This window comes from Prinia subflava (genome assembly GCF_021018805.1).
Source record: "Prinia subflava isolate CZ2003 ecotype Zambia chromosome W unlocalized genomic scaffold, Cam_Psub_1.2 scaffold_2cwr_NEW, whole genome shotgun sequence".
In the NCBI taxonomy this organism is placed as follows: domain Eukaryota; kingdom Metazoa; phylum Chordata; class Aves; order Passeriformes; family Cisticolidae; genus Prinia; species Prinia subflava.
Window position 1 is genome coordinate 2039012 of NW_026960607.1, and position 14571 is coordinate 2053582.

The window sequence follows — 14571 nt, forward strand, 5'->3', positions numbered from 1 at the left end:
CTAGAGATGAAACAGCAAGTGACGTTTTTTGTGTTTAAGTTGGTAAATTTAAACTGAATTTTGAATATTTTTTGATTAATGCATTTAACTTTGAAGCTAATTTTAAGTAGAGATTCTAATTTTAAATCACTCTGTTTAAGATTACGATGTACACTAAAAATACAACTGTGCAAATCAAGAACTGTAATTAAATTTTGAGGAGTTGCCATTATTTCAACATAAAAGATCAGTTATTGTACTTGTGTGGTGATTTTGTCAGTGGAGTCCTCCTTTCACAGTCTATACAATAGTGAGAGAAAGGGAGATGAGTAATCCAAGAATATTCCTTCTTAAGATGTTCCATTAAATAAGTTGCTGATGATTTTATGTTGGTCTTTTTTTATTTTTTTGCTTGTTTGCTGTAGGCCCAAGCAAATGCTCGTGCTGCAGTCCTGAAGGAACAGTTGGAGCGAAAAAGAAAGGAAGTGTATGAAAGAGAGAAAGGAGCCTGGGAAGAACATGTAAGAAAATAAATCTGTTACCTGCTGTCAAAGTATGTAGGGCCATATCTCTTTATTTATAAAATCCTACTGTATTTTTTCAAGACAAGTACTTCTGAAAGTGTAGAGAGTATCTTGTATCAATCAGAATTCCCTAATTAGAAGCTTAATCTTAGGTATGCTTGCAGGAAGACTTTAAAATGTCAAACCTAAGAATCAGTAGGATCACCCCAACTATTTTCTTAATGGTCTGTTAATGACCAAAATTTATTTTATCTTCTTTCATTTTTGTGTCTTATGGAACAAGTCCAACTAGTAATAGTATGACTAGAAAAAGCAGGACGTGAAGCTGACAAACTGACGTGCAGTGGGTAGTTGTCTTTTGTATGAATATGTGTCATTATTGTCCTTTTGTAAGGATTACATGAGCCTAATTGATAATGCTGTGTTTAATCTGCAAAGTTTTGAAGTTAATTTTTGATTTATTTTTTTAAATTGAATCTATACAGCTGATTGCAAAAGCGGTAAAGAATCCTAATGTGCCTTTTCATGTGGAAGCTACAGAACATAGTCCTATGAATGGACTGCAAGAGCCTGGAGCAGCTCTTCCTAAGCCACAACTTCCAGTGAAGCCTGGTGTACCTGTCATCTCCATGACTTCTGCTTTGAAGGAAGTGGGTGTGGTAGGTACTTTTGTGAAGAGGGTAAAAGGAATGAAAAGGAAATAGATACTGATTGGAAAGAGAATATAGAGAAAATATATATGTTAGGTAGAAAAAAATTGTTAAGGACATTTGTTGCTTCTAATTAGGAAAAAAAAAAGAGAAAAAAAGGTAGAAGGAAACCAAAGCTTGGAAGCTGTTGAAACACATCTGTACTCTGAAACTGAAATTTGTGTTTTGAACAAAATAGCTCATGACAAACCCTAGGCTGCAGTTTCCATTTTGATCAGGGCAGTTATGTTTAGTCGAAGAAGTCACCTACTTCCAGCATTTTCATCAGCCTCTTGAAGAGAGGAGTTAATGAGTTGGTTACTTGGTGGAAGTGAGCAGATAAATTTTGAATTATAGGGTTATGTTATATTAATGACTGATTGTTTTCAGTGCGCTTCAATGTGCTGAATATTACAGAGAAGACAAAGCTTAAGATTCTTGAATCTGTTAGTGCTCTCTTCTTGTTGTCTAAAAAGAGCATCTTAATTTCTATTTTGCATACTCTCAGTCCTGATATTGTAAATACTTATGTTTCTCTCAACTGCTTTATGTTACAATTGTGAAACTGAGCAGGTGTGTGTAACCTTGTACAATTTAAATTTTTAATGAGATCTGTGTTAATTTGAATGCTAGCTTTTGTACTGTTACCTAAGCTGTTTTTAAATTTCAATGTAGTGTAGTACTTCATACTGTATTCAGCCCTGAAGGCTATGACTATGGGAATAGAGTGAAACTTACAATAAATAGTATATATAAAATGTAATACACTGAAAGATGTCAGATGATAGCTGGAAAAATAAATCATGTTTGGACAAATACTAAAATCATTAGCATATTTTTTCTACGTGGACAGTTTGTCTCACAGTAATGCAAGATAGTGACTATAACAGTAAAAAATAGCACACAGAGTAATTGGAAATTGACAATACAAGCCTTCTACACAGCTTATGAGTTCTACATTTTTGCCTTCAATATGTAGTTTGCTTATTTAAATATCACTTATGTTTTCTCTTCTTCCTTCTGTTTTTTCTTCACAAATTATCCTTGACTCTGTGCTTGCCACTTTTTTGGTTCTCTTGTAGAGTTACTCATTTGTAATATAGGAATTCGGTGGCATCTTGCTGTAGAGGTCATCTCTGACTTTACATATTTCGTGTTCTGAAATCTCATTTGTCTATTTAAATTGAGTGATTCATTTGCTCATCACTTTCAGATAGTGATTGGTTCAAAGATGGAAGGCGCCCTTGAAATTCTGTCTTTGGGACAGAATAAAACAGAAAAATCAAGCATTCTATTTGAGTCTACCTGCAGCTGTCATTGGAAAGGTTTTATTATGTCTATTACTATTCTCAAGATAATTTTTTTTCTGACATGTTCTTCTACTTTCTGTTTCATGCTTCTTGGACTTAAAGGATGAACATGTAATAACTGCTGTCCAGGAATCTGAGGAGGAAATAAAAAAGCCAAATTTTGCAATACAAGTATGTCAAATTATATACAGTTTCATTTGGGTATCCTTCTAAGAAAGGCACTATTTTAATACATATGTTGGTCCCTCTTTCAGAATAAGCGAGAAATTCTGAGAAGATTAAATCAAAATCTTAAAGCTCAAGAAGATGGGAAAGGAAAAAAGGAGGGTAAAAATACCTCTGAATCAGCTGGATCTGAAGATGGTAAGGAACAACAAGGTGACCAGCCACTTCTGGGAGATCGCAAAAAATGGGAATCTGGGGCATCTGAGTTGGTTGTTCCTCTAGCTCAGTTATCGATGGAAGATTCTTTCTCTGGAACAGAGTGTAAGTACTTTTGTTTTCTTTTTTTGTCACCATGGTACTAGTAAATCAGTTTGCCATGTGTAGTGTGTGTTTTTATAAAGCAAGTGTTCTTTATCATCATCTTGTTATTAGTTATATGTCATCCACTTCTAAAAAGTGGGTAGTTATGTGTTCCCTTGAATAAGGCACAGGCTGAGTAGTTAAATGGCCTGCAGGAGATTCAGTAAATAATTTCATAATTTCAGCAACAAACAATTACCTAATTAAATGCATGGTTACTTTCTTTGTGTCTTTTAAATAGGCACTAATTTAACAGAAATAATAAAAAAGCATTCAAAATATATGAAAATTTCTTATTTAACTTGAAAATCCTGTTATCAGTAGAAAAAAAACCCAAAAACATCTGAGGGTTTTTCTCAATTTATATCTGTTATTTTTGTTGAGCCTTTCTTAACTTTTTCCTTTCTTAAATCAAGACTGTCACTGCAGATTTTCTACTTGTCTTCTCTGGTCTTTTGGTTGGAACTTCTTTTTCCTGGTTTCAGTATATCGTACTAAAAGTCTGTTTCACATTGTAGAAGAAATAATCATTGAGAATGTGACAGACTTGCATCTATGCATAGTAGTTATATAGTGCTAGAAAGTTAGAAGATGAAGAAACTTCTTTTACTCTGTTTTTCTTTGTTGCTTTGTATCCTGTTTTCCTTGGAGGGAGAATTAACAGAAATAAATGTCAAAGGATAGCAAGACAAGACACTTTCTAGTTTACCATTTCAAGTAAAGTTCAAGAGTGTTCCATGCCAGTGTTGAACATTTCTCATACTGCTTTCTTTTGGAGTGCCTGAATTTCTGAAAAGAGATACTGCTGCTATTAAGTCGCATATGTCAACTGCTGTTGGATAACTCCTGTTATTGATTGGAATTGGCAGAAGAAAAACTCTAGATAAGCACAGTCTTTAGGCTGACTTGGGGTGAGATGACATGAGTTCTGGCTTTGTAGCCTTTTTAATTTTAAGTTTTGTGGAGGTTGTTTGTTTGATTGTTTATTATATAGAAAATGAAAAAAAATCTAATTTAGAAAAGTTTTTATGTTTGTGTCCTAAAGGTCAAACTCTGGGGGAAGTAATTAAGTTAGATATTGGTGAACCTCACAGGAAAGTCTGGGGAAAAAGCCCTACTGATTCAGTTCTGAGGATCCTAGGAGAAGCAGAGCTGCAGCTGCAAACTGACATACTTGAGGAACAAGATGAGACCAATGGTAAGCACAGTGGGTAATTATCTGCACTGCAAGTATAGTGACAGTTTATCTACTGAGAAAAATGTTGAAGTAATAGAAGCGTATTCTTATTTTCTCTCTTGCTTTCTACTTCTGGGTGTTGCCTCAGTTCTGAATGTAAGCACAAGCTGATACTGGAGGACACCAAAATATTTCAAACTCAGTGAAGTGGTAAGAAATTAACCAGGGTGTGCCAAAAGGAAAGGATCTTCATTTTGCTGAAAAGTCTTAAACTTTGACTTTTAATAGAAACAATCCTATTTTTTGAAAGGATGTCATCATCTGATTATTGCATTAGATGCTTCCTGTAACCTTGTTGGCAGCATGTGAGCATGTGACTTACTATATCAGGTGATTCTTCCTCCCCGCCCCCCGTCAACTCCTGCCTTTCATTCTTTCTAAGGTCAAAAGGACTTGAATTTATTCTAAATATAAACTTGTACTAATGATAATGTAATGTATGAAACTCACATTTTAATATTTTTATCTTTCTTCTTTATGATATAGTTGTACTAAAAGCATGCAAACTTTTTCTTTCTGTTTTCCTTTAAAGGAACAAAAATTCCCAGTTTACCTTATTAGCCACAGTGTAGTTTATTATCCAAATATGGTGAAGCACTGTATAAATAATAGAATCATTTTCTGTTAGGTACTGCAGAACTTCTTGAAGAAGATCATCAGTCATCAGAGGAGAAAGAAGAGAAGGCTTTTTCTCCTGTTGGAACTCAGTCTGCAGTACCAGTTGGTGTTACAAAGTCTGTCATGACTGTACCAGAAGAATCTCCAAGAACTGGACCCACCCTGGTACAGAGCAAACCTGTTATGCTGGATGGTAACTCATTTCATCAGTAATTCTTAAAATCTGTTTATTGAATGCAATAAGTGAAGTAATGATCCTGTATACTTTTATATCTTCCCATACGTAATGTGCAGTTTTTTATTAACATATTTTAGGTAGGACCAGGTGCTTTCTATGCCTGTTTGTAATATGATTGCGTAGTGTATTTAGTAAATTTCCAGAAACATTTCTTTGTGTGCTTGTAGAAAACTTCAGAGTAGAATTCTAAAGTGCTTCAAATTTTTTTGTTGTTAATTTGGTGGCGTTTTGGTTTGTTTCTCCCCATCAATTGTGCTGGAATCCTTTCCCCTGTATGATACCAGCATCCTTTTGATCTCTGGGGACATGTTACTGAGGTTTTTAGAAGACACAGTTCATTGGAGCTTTAAAATACTTTTCTGGTATCAAAAAACCCCAAAACTTTTAGCTCTGGGATTCCAAAACTTCTGGTGTTTCTGCAAAATGCAGAAAAGTATTAAAGCTGAAGGATTTAAGTGTAATCTTAAAATGTATACTCCCCCATCTTTTTGCTTGGTTCAGATTAATTTTTAATAAGGTAAATGATTATTTATTTTAGAGCCTGATGATTTGGAAGCAGAGGTGCTGGAAGAAATGGAAGATAAAAAGCACCAGAGTAAGGAGAATGAGGAGTTTCCTAGCACTGTTAATGAAGTGTGAGTAAAAGAGGAAGAGGATACGTAAGTACTCTCTTCTGGCCTCTCTCTCTCTCCAATTCAAACAACTGAGCTTTAACTGAGTTTTATTTGGACATGTCAGTTAAAATTATACTTAATTAAAGCTTCATTGCTTGCTGTTGTGTTAGTTTTACTGCACTTGACTTCAATAGACTAATGACCATTTTTACATGATATTTCCCATTGATGTGATGTGTTATAATAGGGCACAAACTGACGGAATGAATGAGGCAGCTTTGGAGGAGGCAGCTTCAAAGAAAGCAGCGCTCAACAAGGTGCAACCACAAAAGGAAACTGCAGCAGGTCAGCACAAGTCCCACGGTCCATGGCTTGGCAGTGTAGGGTGCTTGAGCCATCCCTTCTTACTTCATTAACCCCAAAAGAGCAAGTTTTTATTTGCTTCTTCAGTTCTTACTTCTAAAAAGGAAATTTCTGATGGTTCTGATGGATTAGGAAGACAAATTGTAGGTATTATGTTTGCCATTTTGGAGTAAAACATGTTACAAGAAAGCTGCACTGTGTATAGATCAACAGGACAGGGGCTTACACTGATGAACGCTAACTTTCTGAATGTTACAGCTTTTTCAAATGACTATTTAGGACGTTATGAGATCCAATTATTTACTTAATCAAGGTGTTGCTTTGTTTATACACATCTCAAATTAATACTGAACTGCAGCTTAATGTCTTAAGTGGCTGCTAAGGACAATCTTTTATCTTTATTGCATAGAAGAATTGCTTGTTCTTGGAGGTCTCTGAAGTAACTTCAGAAAAAACATTGTCAATACTGTCAAGTATCATTGGTGATACTCTTGCATCTAATTAAGGGTGGCTTAAGCAAACTGGATAGGTTTTTTTCCCCTGTTGGGGCAAATTATATTGAGATAACTTCAAAGAACTCTATTATAAGGTGATAAGCAACAGGTGAAAATGGATGACACAGTATCAGACATGGACTGAATAATGAGAAAACAGAAGGCCTGAGAACAGAACAGGCTATAGCTGAGGTTATATATTCTCCAAAAGTTAAAATGAGAAAATTTCACATTGTAATTGTATTTACTAAAATAATGAAAAATATTCTAATATTTTTAAAGTGCTATCTACTTTTCCCTGTAATTGAATAACAGAAATTAGTTAGGTGTATTCATCATAGTTACATTTTCCTTAAGTATCTGGGGGTTTTAATCTAGTTAGATTTCTAACAGACTTTCTTTTACCACAACAGAAACTTGCTCCAGTGACTCTCAGCAAGCTGAACCCTTGTTCCAGAGGGTGATACAGCCCACAGCTGTACCAACAGCCTCACCAGTTCTGTCAGCTCAGTCTTCGCAGGAAGAGTCTTTTGTACCTTGTTCACGTTCCATATTGCCAGCAAGAAATGAAGGCAAAAGTTCTTTATGAAGCTGTGTCTAAAAGTGAAATCCAATTGTGAGATGATACCTTGTTTAGATTCAACAAGTCTCTGTTTCAAAAAAGTCCCTTTTTTTCTGTAGCCACAGCACTGACATGGCAAGATGGAGGAAAATTATGAGACATAGGAATATTATTATGTATCAGATGTTTATACCCTTCTACTTATGTTATGATACTCCCTGGAAAGCACAGACATAGACCAGAAACCCATCTGTATCAGTTTTCCTAAACTCCAGAATTCATGAGGGAGGAAACCTTTTCTTAATGAACTGTACATATTTAGCAGCTTCAATATTTCCACTACTATGACTGAAAAATAAAATATTAGAGATGCAGTGTGAGTGAATATTTGCTTGGAAATCCTAATAATCAGAGAATATCATTACCATTGGAAACAACCAAGTTAGCATATCCAGAAAGTAAGACAGAAAAACCTGTCACACTATCAGCTTATCCAAACCTACACAATCCATGCATGAAAAAGAAAAAAAAAGGCAATTTTTTATACATACACAGAATTCAATAACTATGACAGCAAATTTAAAGTTACAGAATATCTGAATTGGAAGGGACCCACAAGGATTAAGTTCAGCTCCTGACCCTGCACGGGACAGCCCCAAGAATGGGGGGCTGAGAGCCCCATGCCACATGCCTGAGAACCTTGTCCAAATGCTTCTTGAACTCAGTCTTGCTGTGATGGGTTCCCTGGGGAGCCTGTTCTAGTGCCCAGCCACCCTCTGGGTGAAGAAACTTTCCCTAATATGCAACCTAAACCTCCTGTGACACAGTTTCATACCATTTCTTAGGGTCAACTTGAAAGCTAGAACTACACACAAGCTTTTGGATTGCTTCCTTTTTGAGTTGCAGTTGGCGAGATGAGTAACTGGAACTTAAACATTTGTCTAGCTTTTTCATCACCCATAGACAAGGGGTCTCATTTGATTTTAAAAGAGCAGGCTTTAACTTCTTTTTGTTTTATGGTAATTTGTATGTATCTTATGGTTTACTGTAGCAGGAACAGGATAACTTAGATCATAAGGCAGAGCTATCCACAGCTGGGCCTCAGACCAGGCCTCAGGCCGGGGCCTAGTAGGCCTAGTACGTCCAGCATACGTAGTACCAGATAAGGTTATCTGGTACTGGGAGTGTGTTAAGGTAGGGGTGCTACTAGCATGGAACAGTTACTGGGAAGACACGGTGGCTACCTTAAACTGCAATAGCTTACATACTTCTGTATGTCCACTGCCTATCACAGTGCACCTGCTAACTGTAAACGACTCACTCTGTATATAACCCGCCATCTGGGTGAATAAACCGGAGTACGTGCTGGAACACCATATTGGTCTGGTCTCACGTTACTCTAGTCCCTGGTCTTACCAGAGCTCGGCTTCATCTGGCGCCCGAATACAGAAACTGAGCCCTGGATCAATACTGAAATATAAGGCTTAGATGCTGGAATATAAGGCTTAGATGCTGTGAGATATAAGGCTTAAATGCTGTGAAGACCCTGCTTGATTTAGAACGTGTGTGTCTCGCTTGCGAACTCCTATTCTGAATTTGCGGGGCAGGCCGGGGAGCGTCGGCTGATTGGATTGTTCAGAAGGGTTACAGTGCCACCCACTGTCAGCAGAGAGAAGGTAAGCAGCGATGCGGATGGAAACATTAATGGAACGTGATTTCATGGCTGCTACGCAGCTTTTAGCGTCCATTGTCTCGAAACGGGGCGAAAAAATCAGAGACTCTGATATAAATCAGCTGGCCCAATGGGCTAAAAAGAAAGGGAAATTACATCAGCCCTCGCTTTTGTTTAGCGAGACGGAATGGAAGAGAAAAGGAGGATTAATTTGGGACGCTGTAGTTTTGCCGGGAAAAAGAGCAAAGACACGTTCAGAGTTAAGCGTAATTTGGGAAAAAGCAATAAATACCTTGCAAACATTCGCTGTGAAGAGCAAGGCCATAATTTTAGTCGGAGAGGAACGGACTCCCTGTCCCTCTGTTTCCCTCTCCAAGATAAAGAAAAAAAAGAAAACATCTAAGGTAGCTACGCGCTTCAGTAGAAATTCCATGCATTCCACGCATTCCGCGGCTGAGAATGCAGCTCCGCTTTGCCCCTCTCTTTGTTTGTCTCTGGCCAGCCATGTGAGCAGAGGGCAGGAAATGCTCCCTCCAGCTCCCAAGCAGAATGAAGACAACCAGGAAGTGGCTCAGCTGCCAGACCCGGGAGGCGGTGCGAAAGACGAGAAGGCAGGCAGGGCCAAAGGCGGAACAAGGAGGGCACAAGTGATGCAGCAAGGAGGTGGATCTCGGGGCGGTGCTAGAAGCAGGGCGGCGTTGGATTCCTCCTCACAGGAAAAGGAGCTGACGTCATCACAAGCAAAAACAACCAAAATAAATGCGTCTATGTCAACCCCCGAGAAACCAGACCCAGCTCGATTAAAGGCTCCTGCGCTCCTGCAGTCGGCATCAACGAACTCTATCACCCTATCACTGCTTCTTAACATGAGGTGAGAGCAGAGCCTGTCAGTGTCGTCTTTGAAGATAAGCAAGCATTGTAACTCAACCCTATGTCATGCCATTACCCAGGAAGCTTTCAGGATTGCTAAACAGAGATGGTCAAAACATACAACACGTGGACATTGCAAGAAAACACCAGAAAAAGAAGGAAAAATAGTCATCTGTCCCTCTATTGTGAAAGAATCCATCATTGTGTGAGAAATGCAATGTGAAAAAGATACATCCTATCATGAAAAAGATAAAGTAAAACATGAAATAGAAATGAGTTTTTAGCTAGAGTTATTAACTCTGTGTAAGGATGAGTTGTTTCTACATTTTGATGTTGTTAAAATTGATTTATGTGTGATTTAATTTGAGTTTCAGGTAATTATTGTTAAACATATAATTTTAAGGTTTGTTTTTAAGATTTGGGCCCTGATAAGTTTAAGTTAAGTTTAAGTTCATATTTAAGTTTTAAGAAGTTTAATTAGTAATGAATTTATATTGATTTACTACATATAGATTTTGTAAGGTTAATGCAAGTTGTAGCTTTTGTTAAGACTTACTTATGTTAGATTTAAGAGTTAGTTAATTTAAAGAGTGTTTTATAATTTATAAAAAGTATGGTTGTTCTATTTGTAAAGTTTAGACAAAAAAAAAAAAAAAAAAAAAAAAAAAAGGAAACTAGATTTAAAATTATATGGAAAATAGTCATTAGTGCCCTGCTAGCTACTTTTGAGTAAGTGGTGCTGGGAGGGCTCTAGCTGACAACTCCAGCTGGAGTAGTCCCTTGCTTTACTGCTAGGTCTTCCAGTAGTTGTTTTTGAGAATGATTCTCAGAGCTGAACAAGGCCCCATCTCAGAACTCTCAGTGCCGTTGTCCTGCCTAGAGAGGTGGGTGCAGCTGGCTGAAGCCAGCCCCTGGCACATCTGTTTGTGCAGAGAGGCTGTGCTACTGCTCTTAGATTTGGTTTTCTGTGCTGGGGGAGAGAGATGAGGGAAGGCTGTTTTGCACATTAGTTTTTACTGCTTTTTCACTCCTGAAGTGGGGGAGTGAATGGCCTGGGAGAATCTGTTTTTATGACCCCTCCTTAGCAGGTTGAGACGGTGACCAGTAAGTCATTTCTCAAGGAGTTTGTGCTGGCTTAGTCCTAGGAGAGTATGTCCTGCGCTGCAGCGATAGGGAAGCACAGTAGTGTGCCTCAGGGGATGAGTTTCAGAGCCTGAGGGCTGTGGTGGTATGTTTTGTTCAGTGATAGCACTAGTGAGAGAGCTGAGAGCCGTGATGTCCCCATGCCTGACAGAATGGGACAAGGGTAGGGACTTTAGCCAGTGGGACTTTTCAGTCAGTGTGGATTTTGAGGGGGTCAAGATAGGTTATAATAGAGGGAACTTGAATTCAGGGCCATGAAGGCCCAGCCTTCTGCTGAGCAAAATCATGTGGCACAAGTTCTCTCAAGCTGAGTGACCTTCTCCCAGGTTCTCCAAATAGCAAATCTTCCCAGCTTCGACCACAGCCAGTGAGTTAAGAATAATGTTTCCTGAAGCAGCTAAGTAATCTACAAGCTGAAATCGTACTAGTAAAATCCATGTTTGTCAGCCACATAAGAGCTTTTGGAAACATGATTCACAGCATTTTGAACTACCCAAAACTCAAGAGACAGTTAGCAAAGCCAGCAAACTTCCTGGGCAGGAAGATGCCATGGCAGCAGCTGGATTTGCATTCACTTTCCCTGCTGCCCTGTCCCAAAATCCAACTGCCTTTAACACCCTCTGTACTTGCTTTCCACTTTACTAATGCTGGTAAGCTCTGTTCATGTCCAGCTGCGTTGCAGAGAAGAGTGAGGCACAATCCTGCTTCAGATGTAGCTGATGTAGCTGTTCACACAGATCCTCCCAGAGAGCCGGGATATGCGCATGTGGAGCCACTTGCTGGGCTGGCACTGGTAGGCAAACACTGGTAGAGCTAAGAGGATGAGAAAATGAATTTTAAGCAGTACTAAAAAGCAGAAGAGAGCCTGCCAAGAATTCCAGCCCCTGTGCTGGGAGTAAAAGACTCTCTTCATTTTCCCAGTGTGCTAGATCAGGTCCCAAAGTGAAGGGAGTGGCAGCAGATAAGGAGCAAGGCTGCGAGTAGCAGAAGGATAAGATTAGCGGTGGCCATGACCCCAGACCAGGTTAAACAGATGGCAAAATCTGGCTACCCAAAATTCACTGATAATCCTGCCAGCAGTAGCAGTGGGGCCAAGAAATTTTTTGAGAAAGGTCTTAGGGCAATGAGTTTGGCATTATAACTGTGCTTCACCTTGGAGGGGTCTTCACCTTGGAGGGGTCTGGCATGGACAGTGTAGACAGGTGTAGGCACACACGGGACACATGCATTGTTCTCTACAACCCCCGGATGTGACAAATGCTGCTCCCGAAAGCATGCTTCTGCCTCCTTATAATCTTCACCTAGAGCTCTGTATCTGGACACCAAAGGACATCTGTTTTAGACTGGCCAGAGAACAGTAGCATGACACCAAAAAAAAAAAAAAAAAAAAAAAAAGAGAGAGAGAGAGAAAGGAAGGAAACAGTTTTAACTGAAATGATAATAACAGAACATTGATAAAGAAGATTTAAAACGATGCAAATTGTTAGATCCTTGATTGTATTGTTAGCTGTGAGTTGTCCTAGTGTATGAGAGTTTTAAAAGATAAGAGTTTTAAAATATAATTCGATGACATGTTAGGTAGATAAATTGGTAGCACCTGTAAGTTGATGTTCTAGTTAAGTTTTTATGTTGTGTTATTTGTTTATAGGGTTTTCTAACAAGCATTTCATTTTAAATGATTCTATTTATCTTTTTAGCCATCTAAATATTTTATAAATGTTGTTAACAGGTGTAGCTGTATTAATAAGTGTAAGTTAGAATTTTTATTAAGTTTCATTTTAAGTATTCCTTTTATGTAACAATATTATGACAGTTTGTTGTATTTTAGGCATTTTGTGTTTATTGTTTTTAGAGATTGTCTTTAAAGAATATACTAAAGAACATCACTCCAGCTTAAAGTTTGAGTTCTGGCCAAACTCTGATTTTAAGTTGGACGGATGTTGTTTGTTAACAAAGCCCAGAGGTTTCTGCTCCAAAAATAATATGCAAGTTATCTTAACTTGACAATTTGATCCAATCAGAATGACAGCTGAATCAGCTTGGAGTGGAACTTGTTATTCTTGCCCGGGCAAAAAGGATATCAAGAATTTCACTAAAGAAAAGCGTTTCAGCAGTGTGCAGTCTCTGGGGTGATAGCAGAAACAGTTTGATAATCGCTTATCACTTTCATTAGTATGCAAAATTTCTATTCTATTCCCTTGTCTCTGAGAATGCTAATTTGTATACCAGGTCTGTTTTAGTTTCTTTTCTGCAAGCTGTAGACTCAATGAGATACTAACGAAAGCTGAACCAGATAAGAAGACAGCAACAGAGATGCATCATTGCAGCTGCATTCACAGAAGTAACCTTGGCTACCCAGTGACAACAGAGAAGTCTGCAGCTGTGATACATCATCAGGCAACGCAGAAGAAGGAGAGACAGCAGATGATTTGAAACTTTAATTTAGAACCTGTGCATGAATGAAGAGCAAGGACTGAATAGGATGTGCTCTCATCTTTTTGCTTTTAGTAGCTAAGATTTTAGGGTTTTTCTTGGGTAACTCAAGTAGTGCTTTGCTTATAATAGTGTATGTTAAAGCAGCCAACCGTGTCACAGACCCAGTTTGGATAGCTCTAAAGAAAAAGGGGGAATTTGTAGCAGGAACAGGATAACTTAGATCATAAGGCAGAGCTATCCACAGCTGGGCCTCAGACCAGGCCTCAGGCCAGGGCCTAGTAGGCCTAGTACGTCCAGCATACGTAGTACCAGATAAGGTTATCTGGTACTGGGAATGTGTTAAGGTAGGGGTGCTACTAGCATGGAACAGTTACTGGGAAGACACGGTGGCTACCTTAAACTGCAATAGCTTACATACTTCTGTATGTCCACTGCCTATCACAGTGCACCTGCTAACTGTAAACGACTCACTCTGTATATAACCCGCCATCTGGGTGAATAAACCGGAGTACGTGCTGGAACACCATATTGGTCTGGTCTCACGTTACTCTAGTCCCCGGTCTTACCAGAGCTCGGCTTCAGTTTACTTCTTCCTTCATTCCCACAGTCTTGTAGAGAAGTATCTCACACAAAACACCCTGAAAGCAAGTGCATCATCTCCTGAATACAGAGGTGTGTGGTTGTGTGTGTGGGGGGGAGTGTGTGAAGAGAGGCACTCACTGATTTTCTGGCATCATTTATTTTATTAAGCAGTACTATCACAGAACCGTTTAGTTTGGAACAGACCTCTAAAATCAGCGAGTCCAACTGTTAATCCAGCACTGCCAAGTCCAGCACTAACCATGCCCATGAAGACACTGCACTGGACCTTACCACAGGCGTGCTGCAAGGGCCCGAGGGAGCACGGCCGCACCCGAGGGCAGCGATGGACGTGACACGGCAGCCCCGTCTCCTTCCCTGCCCGTGCCCAGCACGGCGGCGCCTGAACCACCGGAGCGGGAACCGCCGCGGCCTCACCGCGTCCCACCGAGACGCCGGCAGCCGCGGGCGCACAGCCGGGAGAGGCTCGGGGAGGGCCCCCCGCCCTGCACAAGCCCGCCCAGCATGGGAGTCTCCTTGGGCGGGCCGCCGCGGGCTCCGGGCACCCCAGGTCCTCCTTCTGTAGGGCCTGGCAGCCGCAGGCCGGCGATCCGGGTATGACTTACCACAGACAGCGAGCGGGGGCAGCCCTGCGAGGAGGGAGGGAGGGAGGGAGGGAGCGAGCGAGCGAGCAAGCGAGCGACCACCCACCCTCGTT

The 14571-nt window shown here is 39.7% G+C and overlaps 1 protein-coding gene and 1 long non-coding RNA gene across 16 annotated transcripts in view; one reads left to right on the forward strand and one right to left on the reverse strand.

Moving 5' to 3' along the window:
• NEK1 (NIMA related kinase 1) overlaps positions 1-8529 on the forward strand; it is a 38443-nt gene extending 29914 nt beyond the window's left edge. For 13 of the 15 annotated variants that reach the window (XM_063424280.1, XM_063424281.1, XM_063424284.1 and 10 more), the window contains 9 exons: positions 405-500; positions 989-1162; positions 2605-2673; positions 2757-2988; positions 4073-4225; positions 4893-5075; positions 5659-5755; positions 5982-6079; positions 7005-8529. In XM_063424280.1, coding sequence (XP_063280350.1) covers positions 405-500; positions 989-1162; positions 2605-2673; positions 2757-2988; positions 4073-4225; positions 4893-5075; positions 5659-5755; positions 5982-6079; positions 7005-7180 — 1278 coding nt within the window. In that variant the 3' untranslated portion in view covers positions 7181-8529. Of the gene's footprint in view, positions 1-404; positions 501-988; positions 1163-2604; positions 2674-2756; positions 2989-4072; positions 4226-4352; positions 4415-4892; positions 5076-5658; positions 5780-5981; positions 6080-7004 lie in introns of those variants that run through there. The other 2 variants (XR_010083724.1, XM_063424294.1) reach the window with 2 other exon arrangements.
• On the reverse strand, positions 1169-9340 carry LOC134564972 (uncharacterized). Its single transcript, XR_010083725.1, has 3 exons — positions 9118-9340; positions 2840-2976; positions 1169-2635 (listed from the first exon to the last, which is right to left on the reverse strand). It is a non-coding gene; the product is annotated as an uncharacterized LOC134564972 (long non-coding RNA).
• Positions 9341-14571: the final 5231 nt, after the last annotated feature.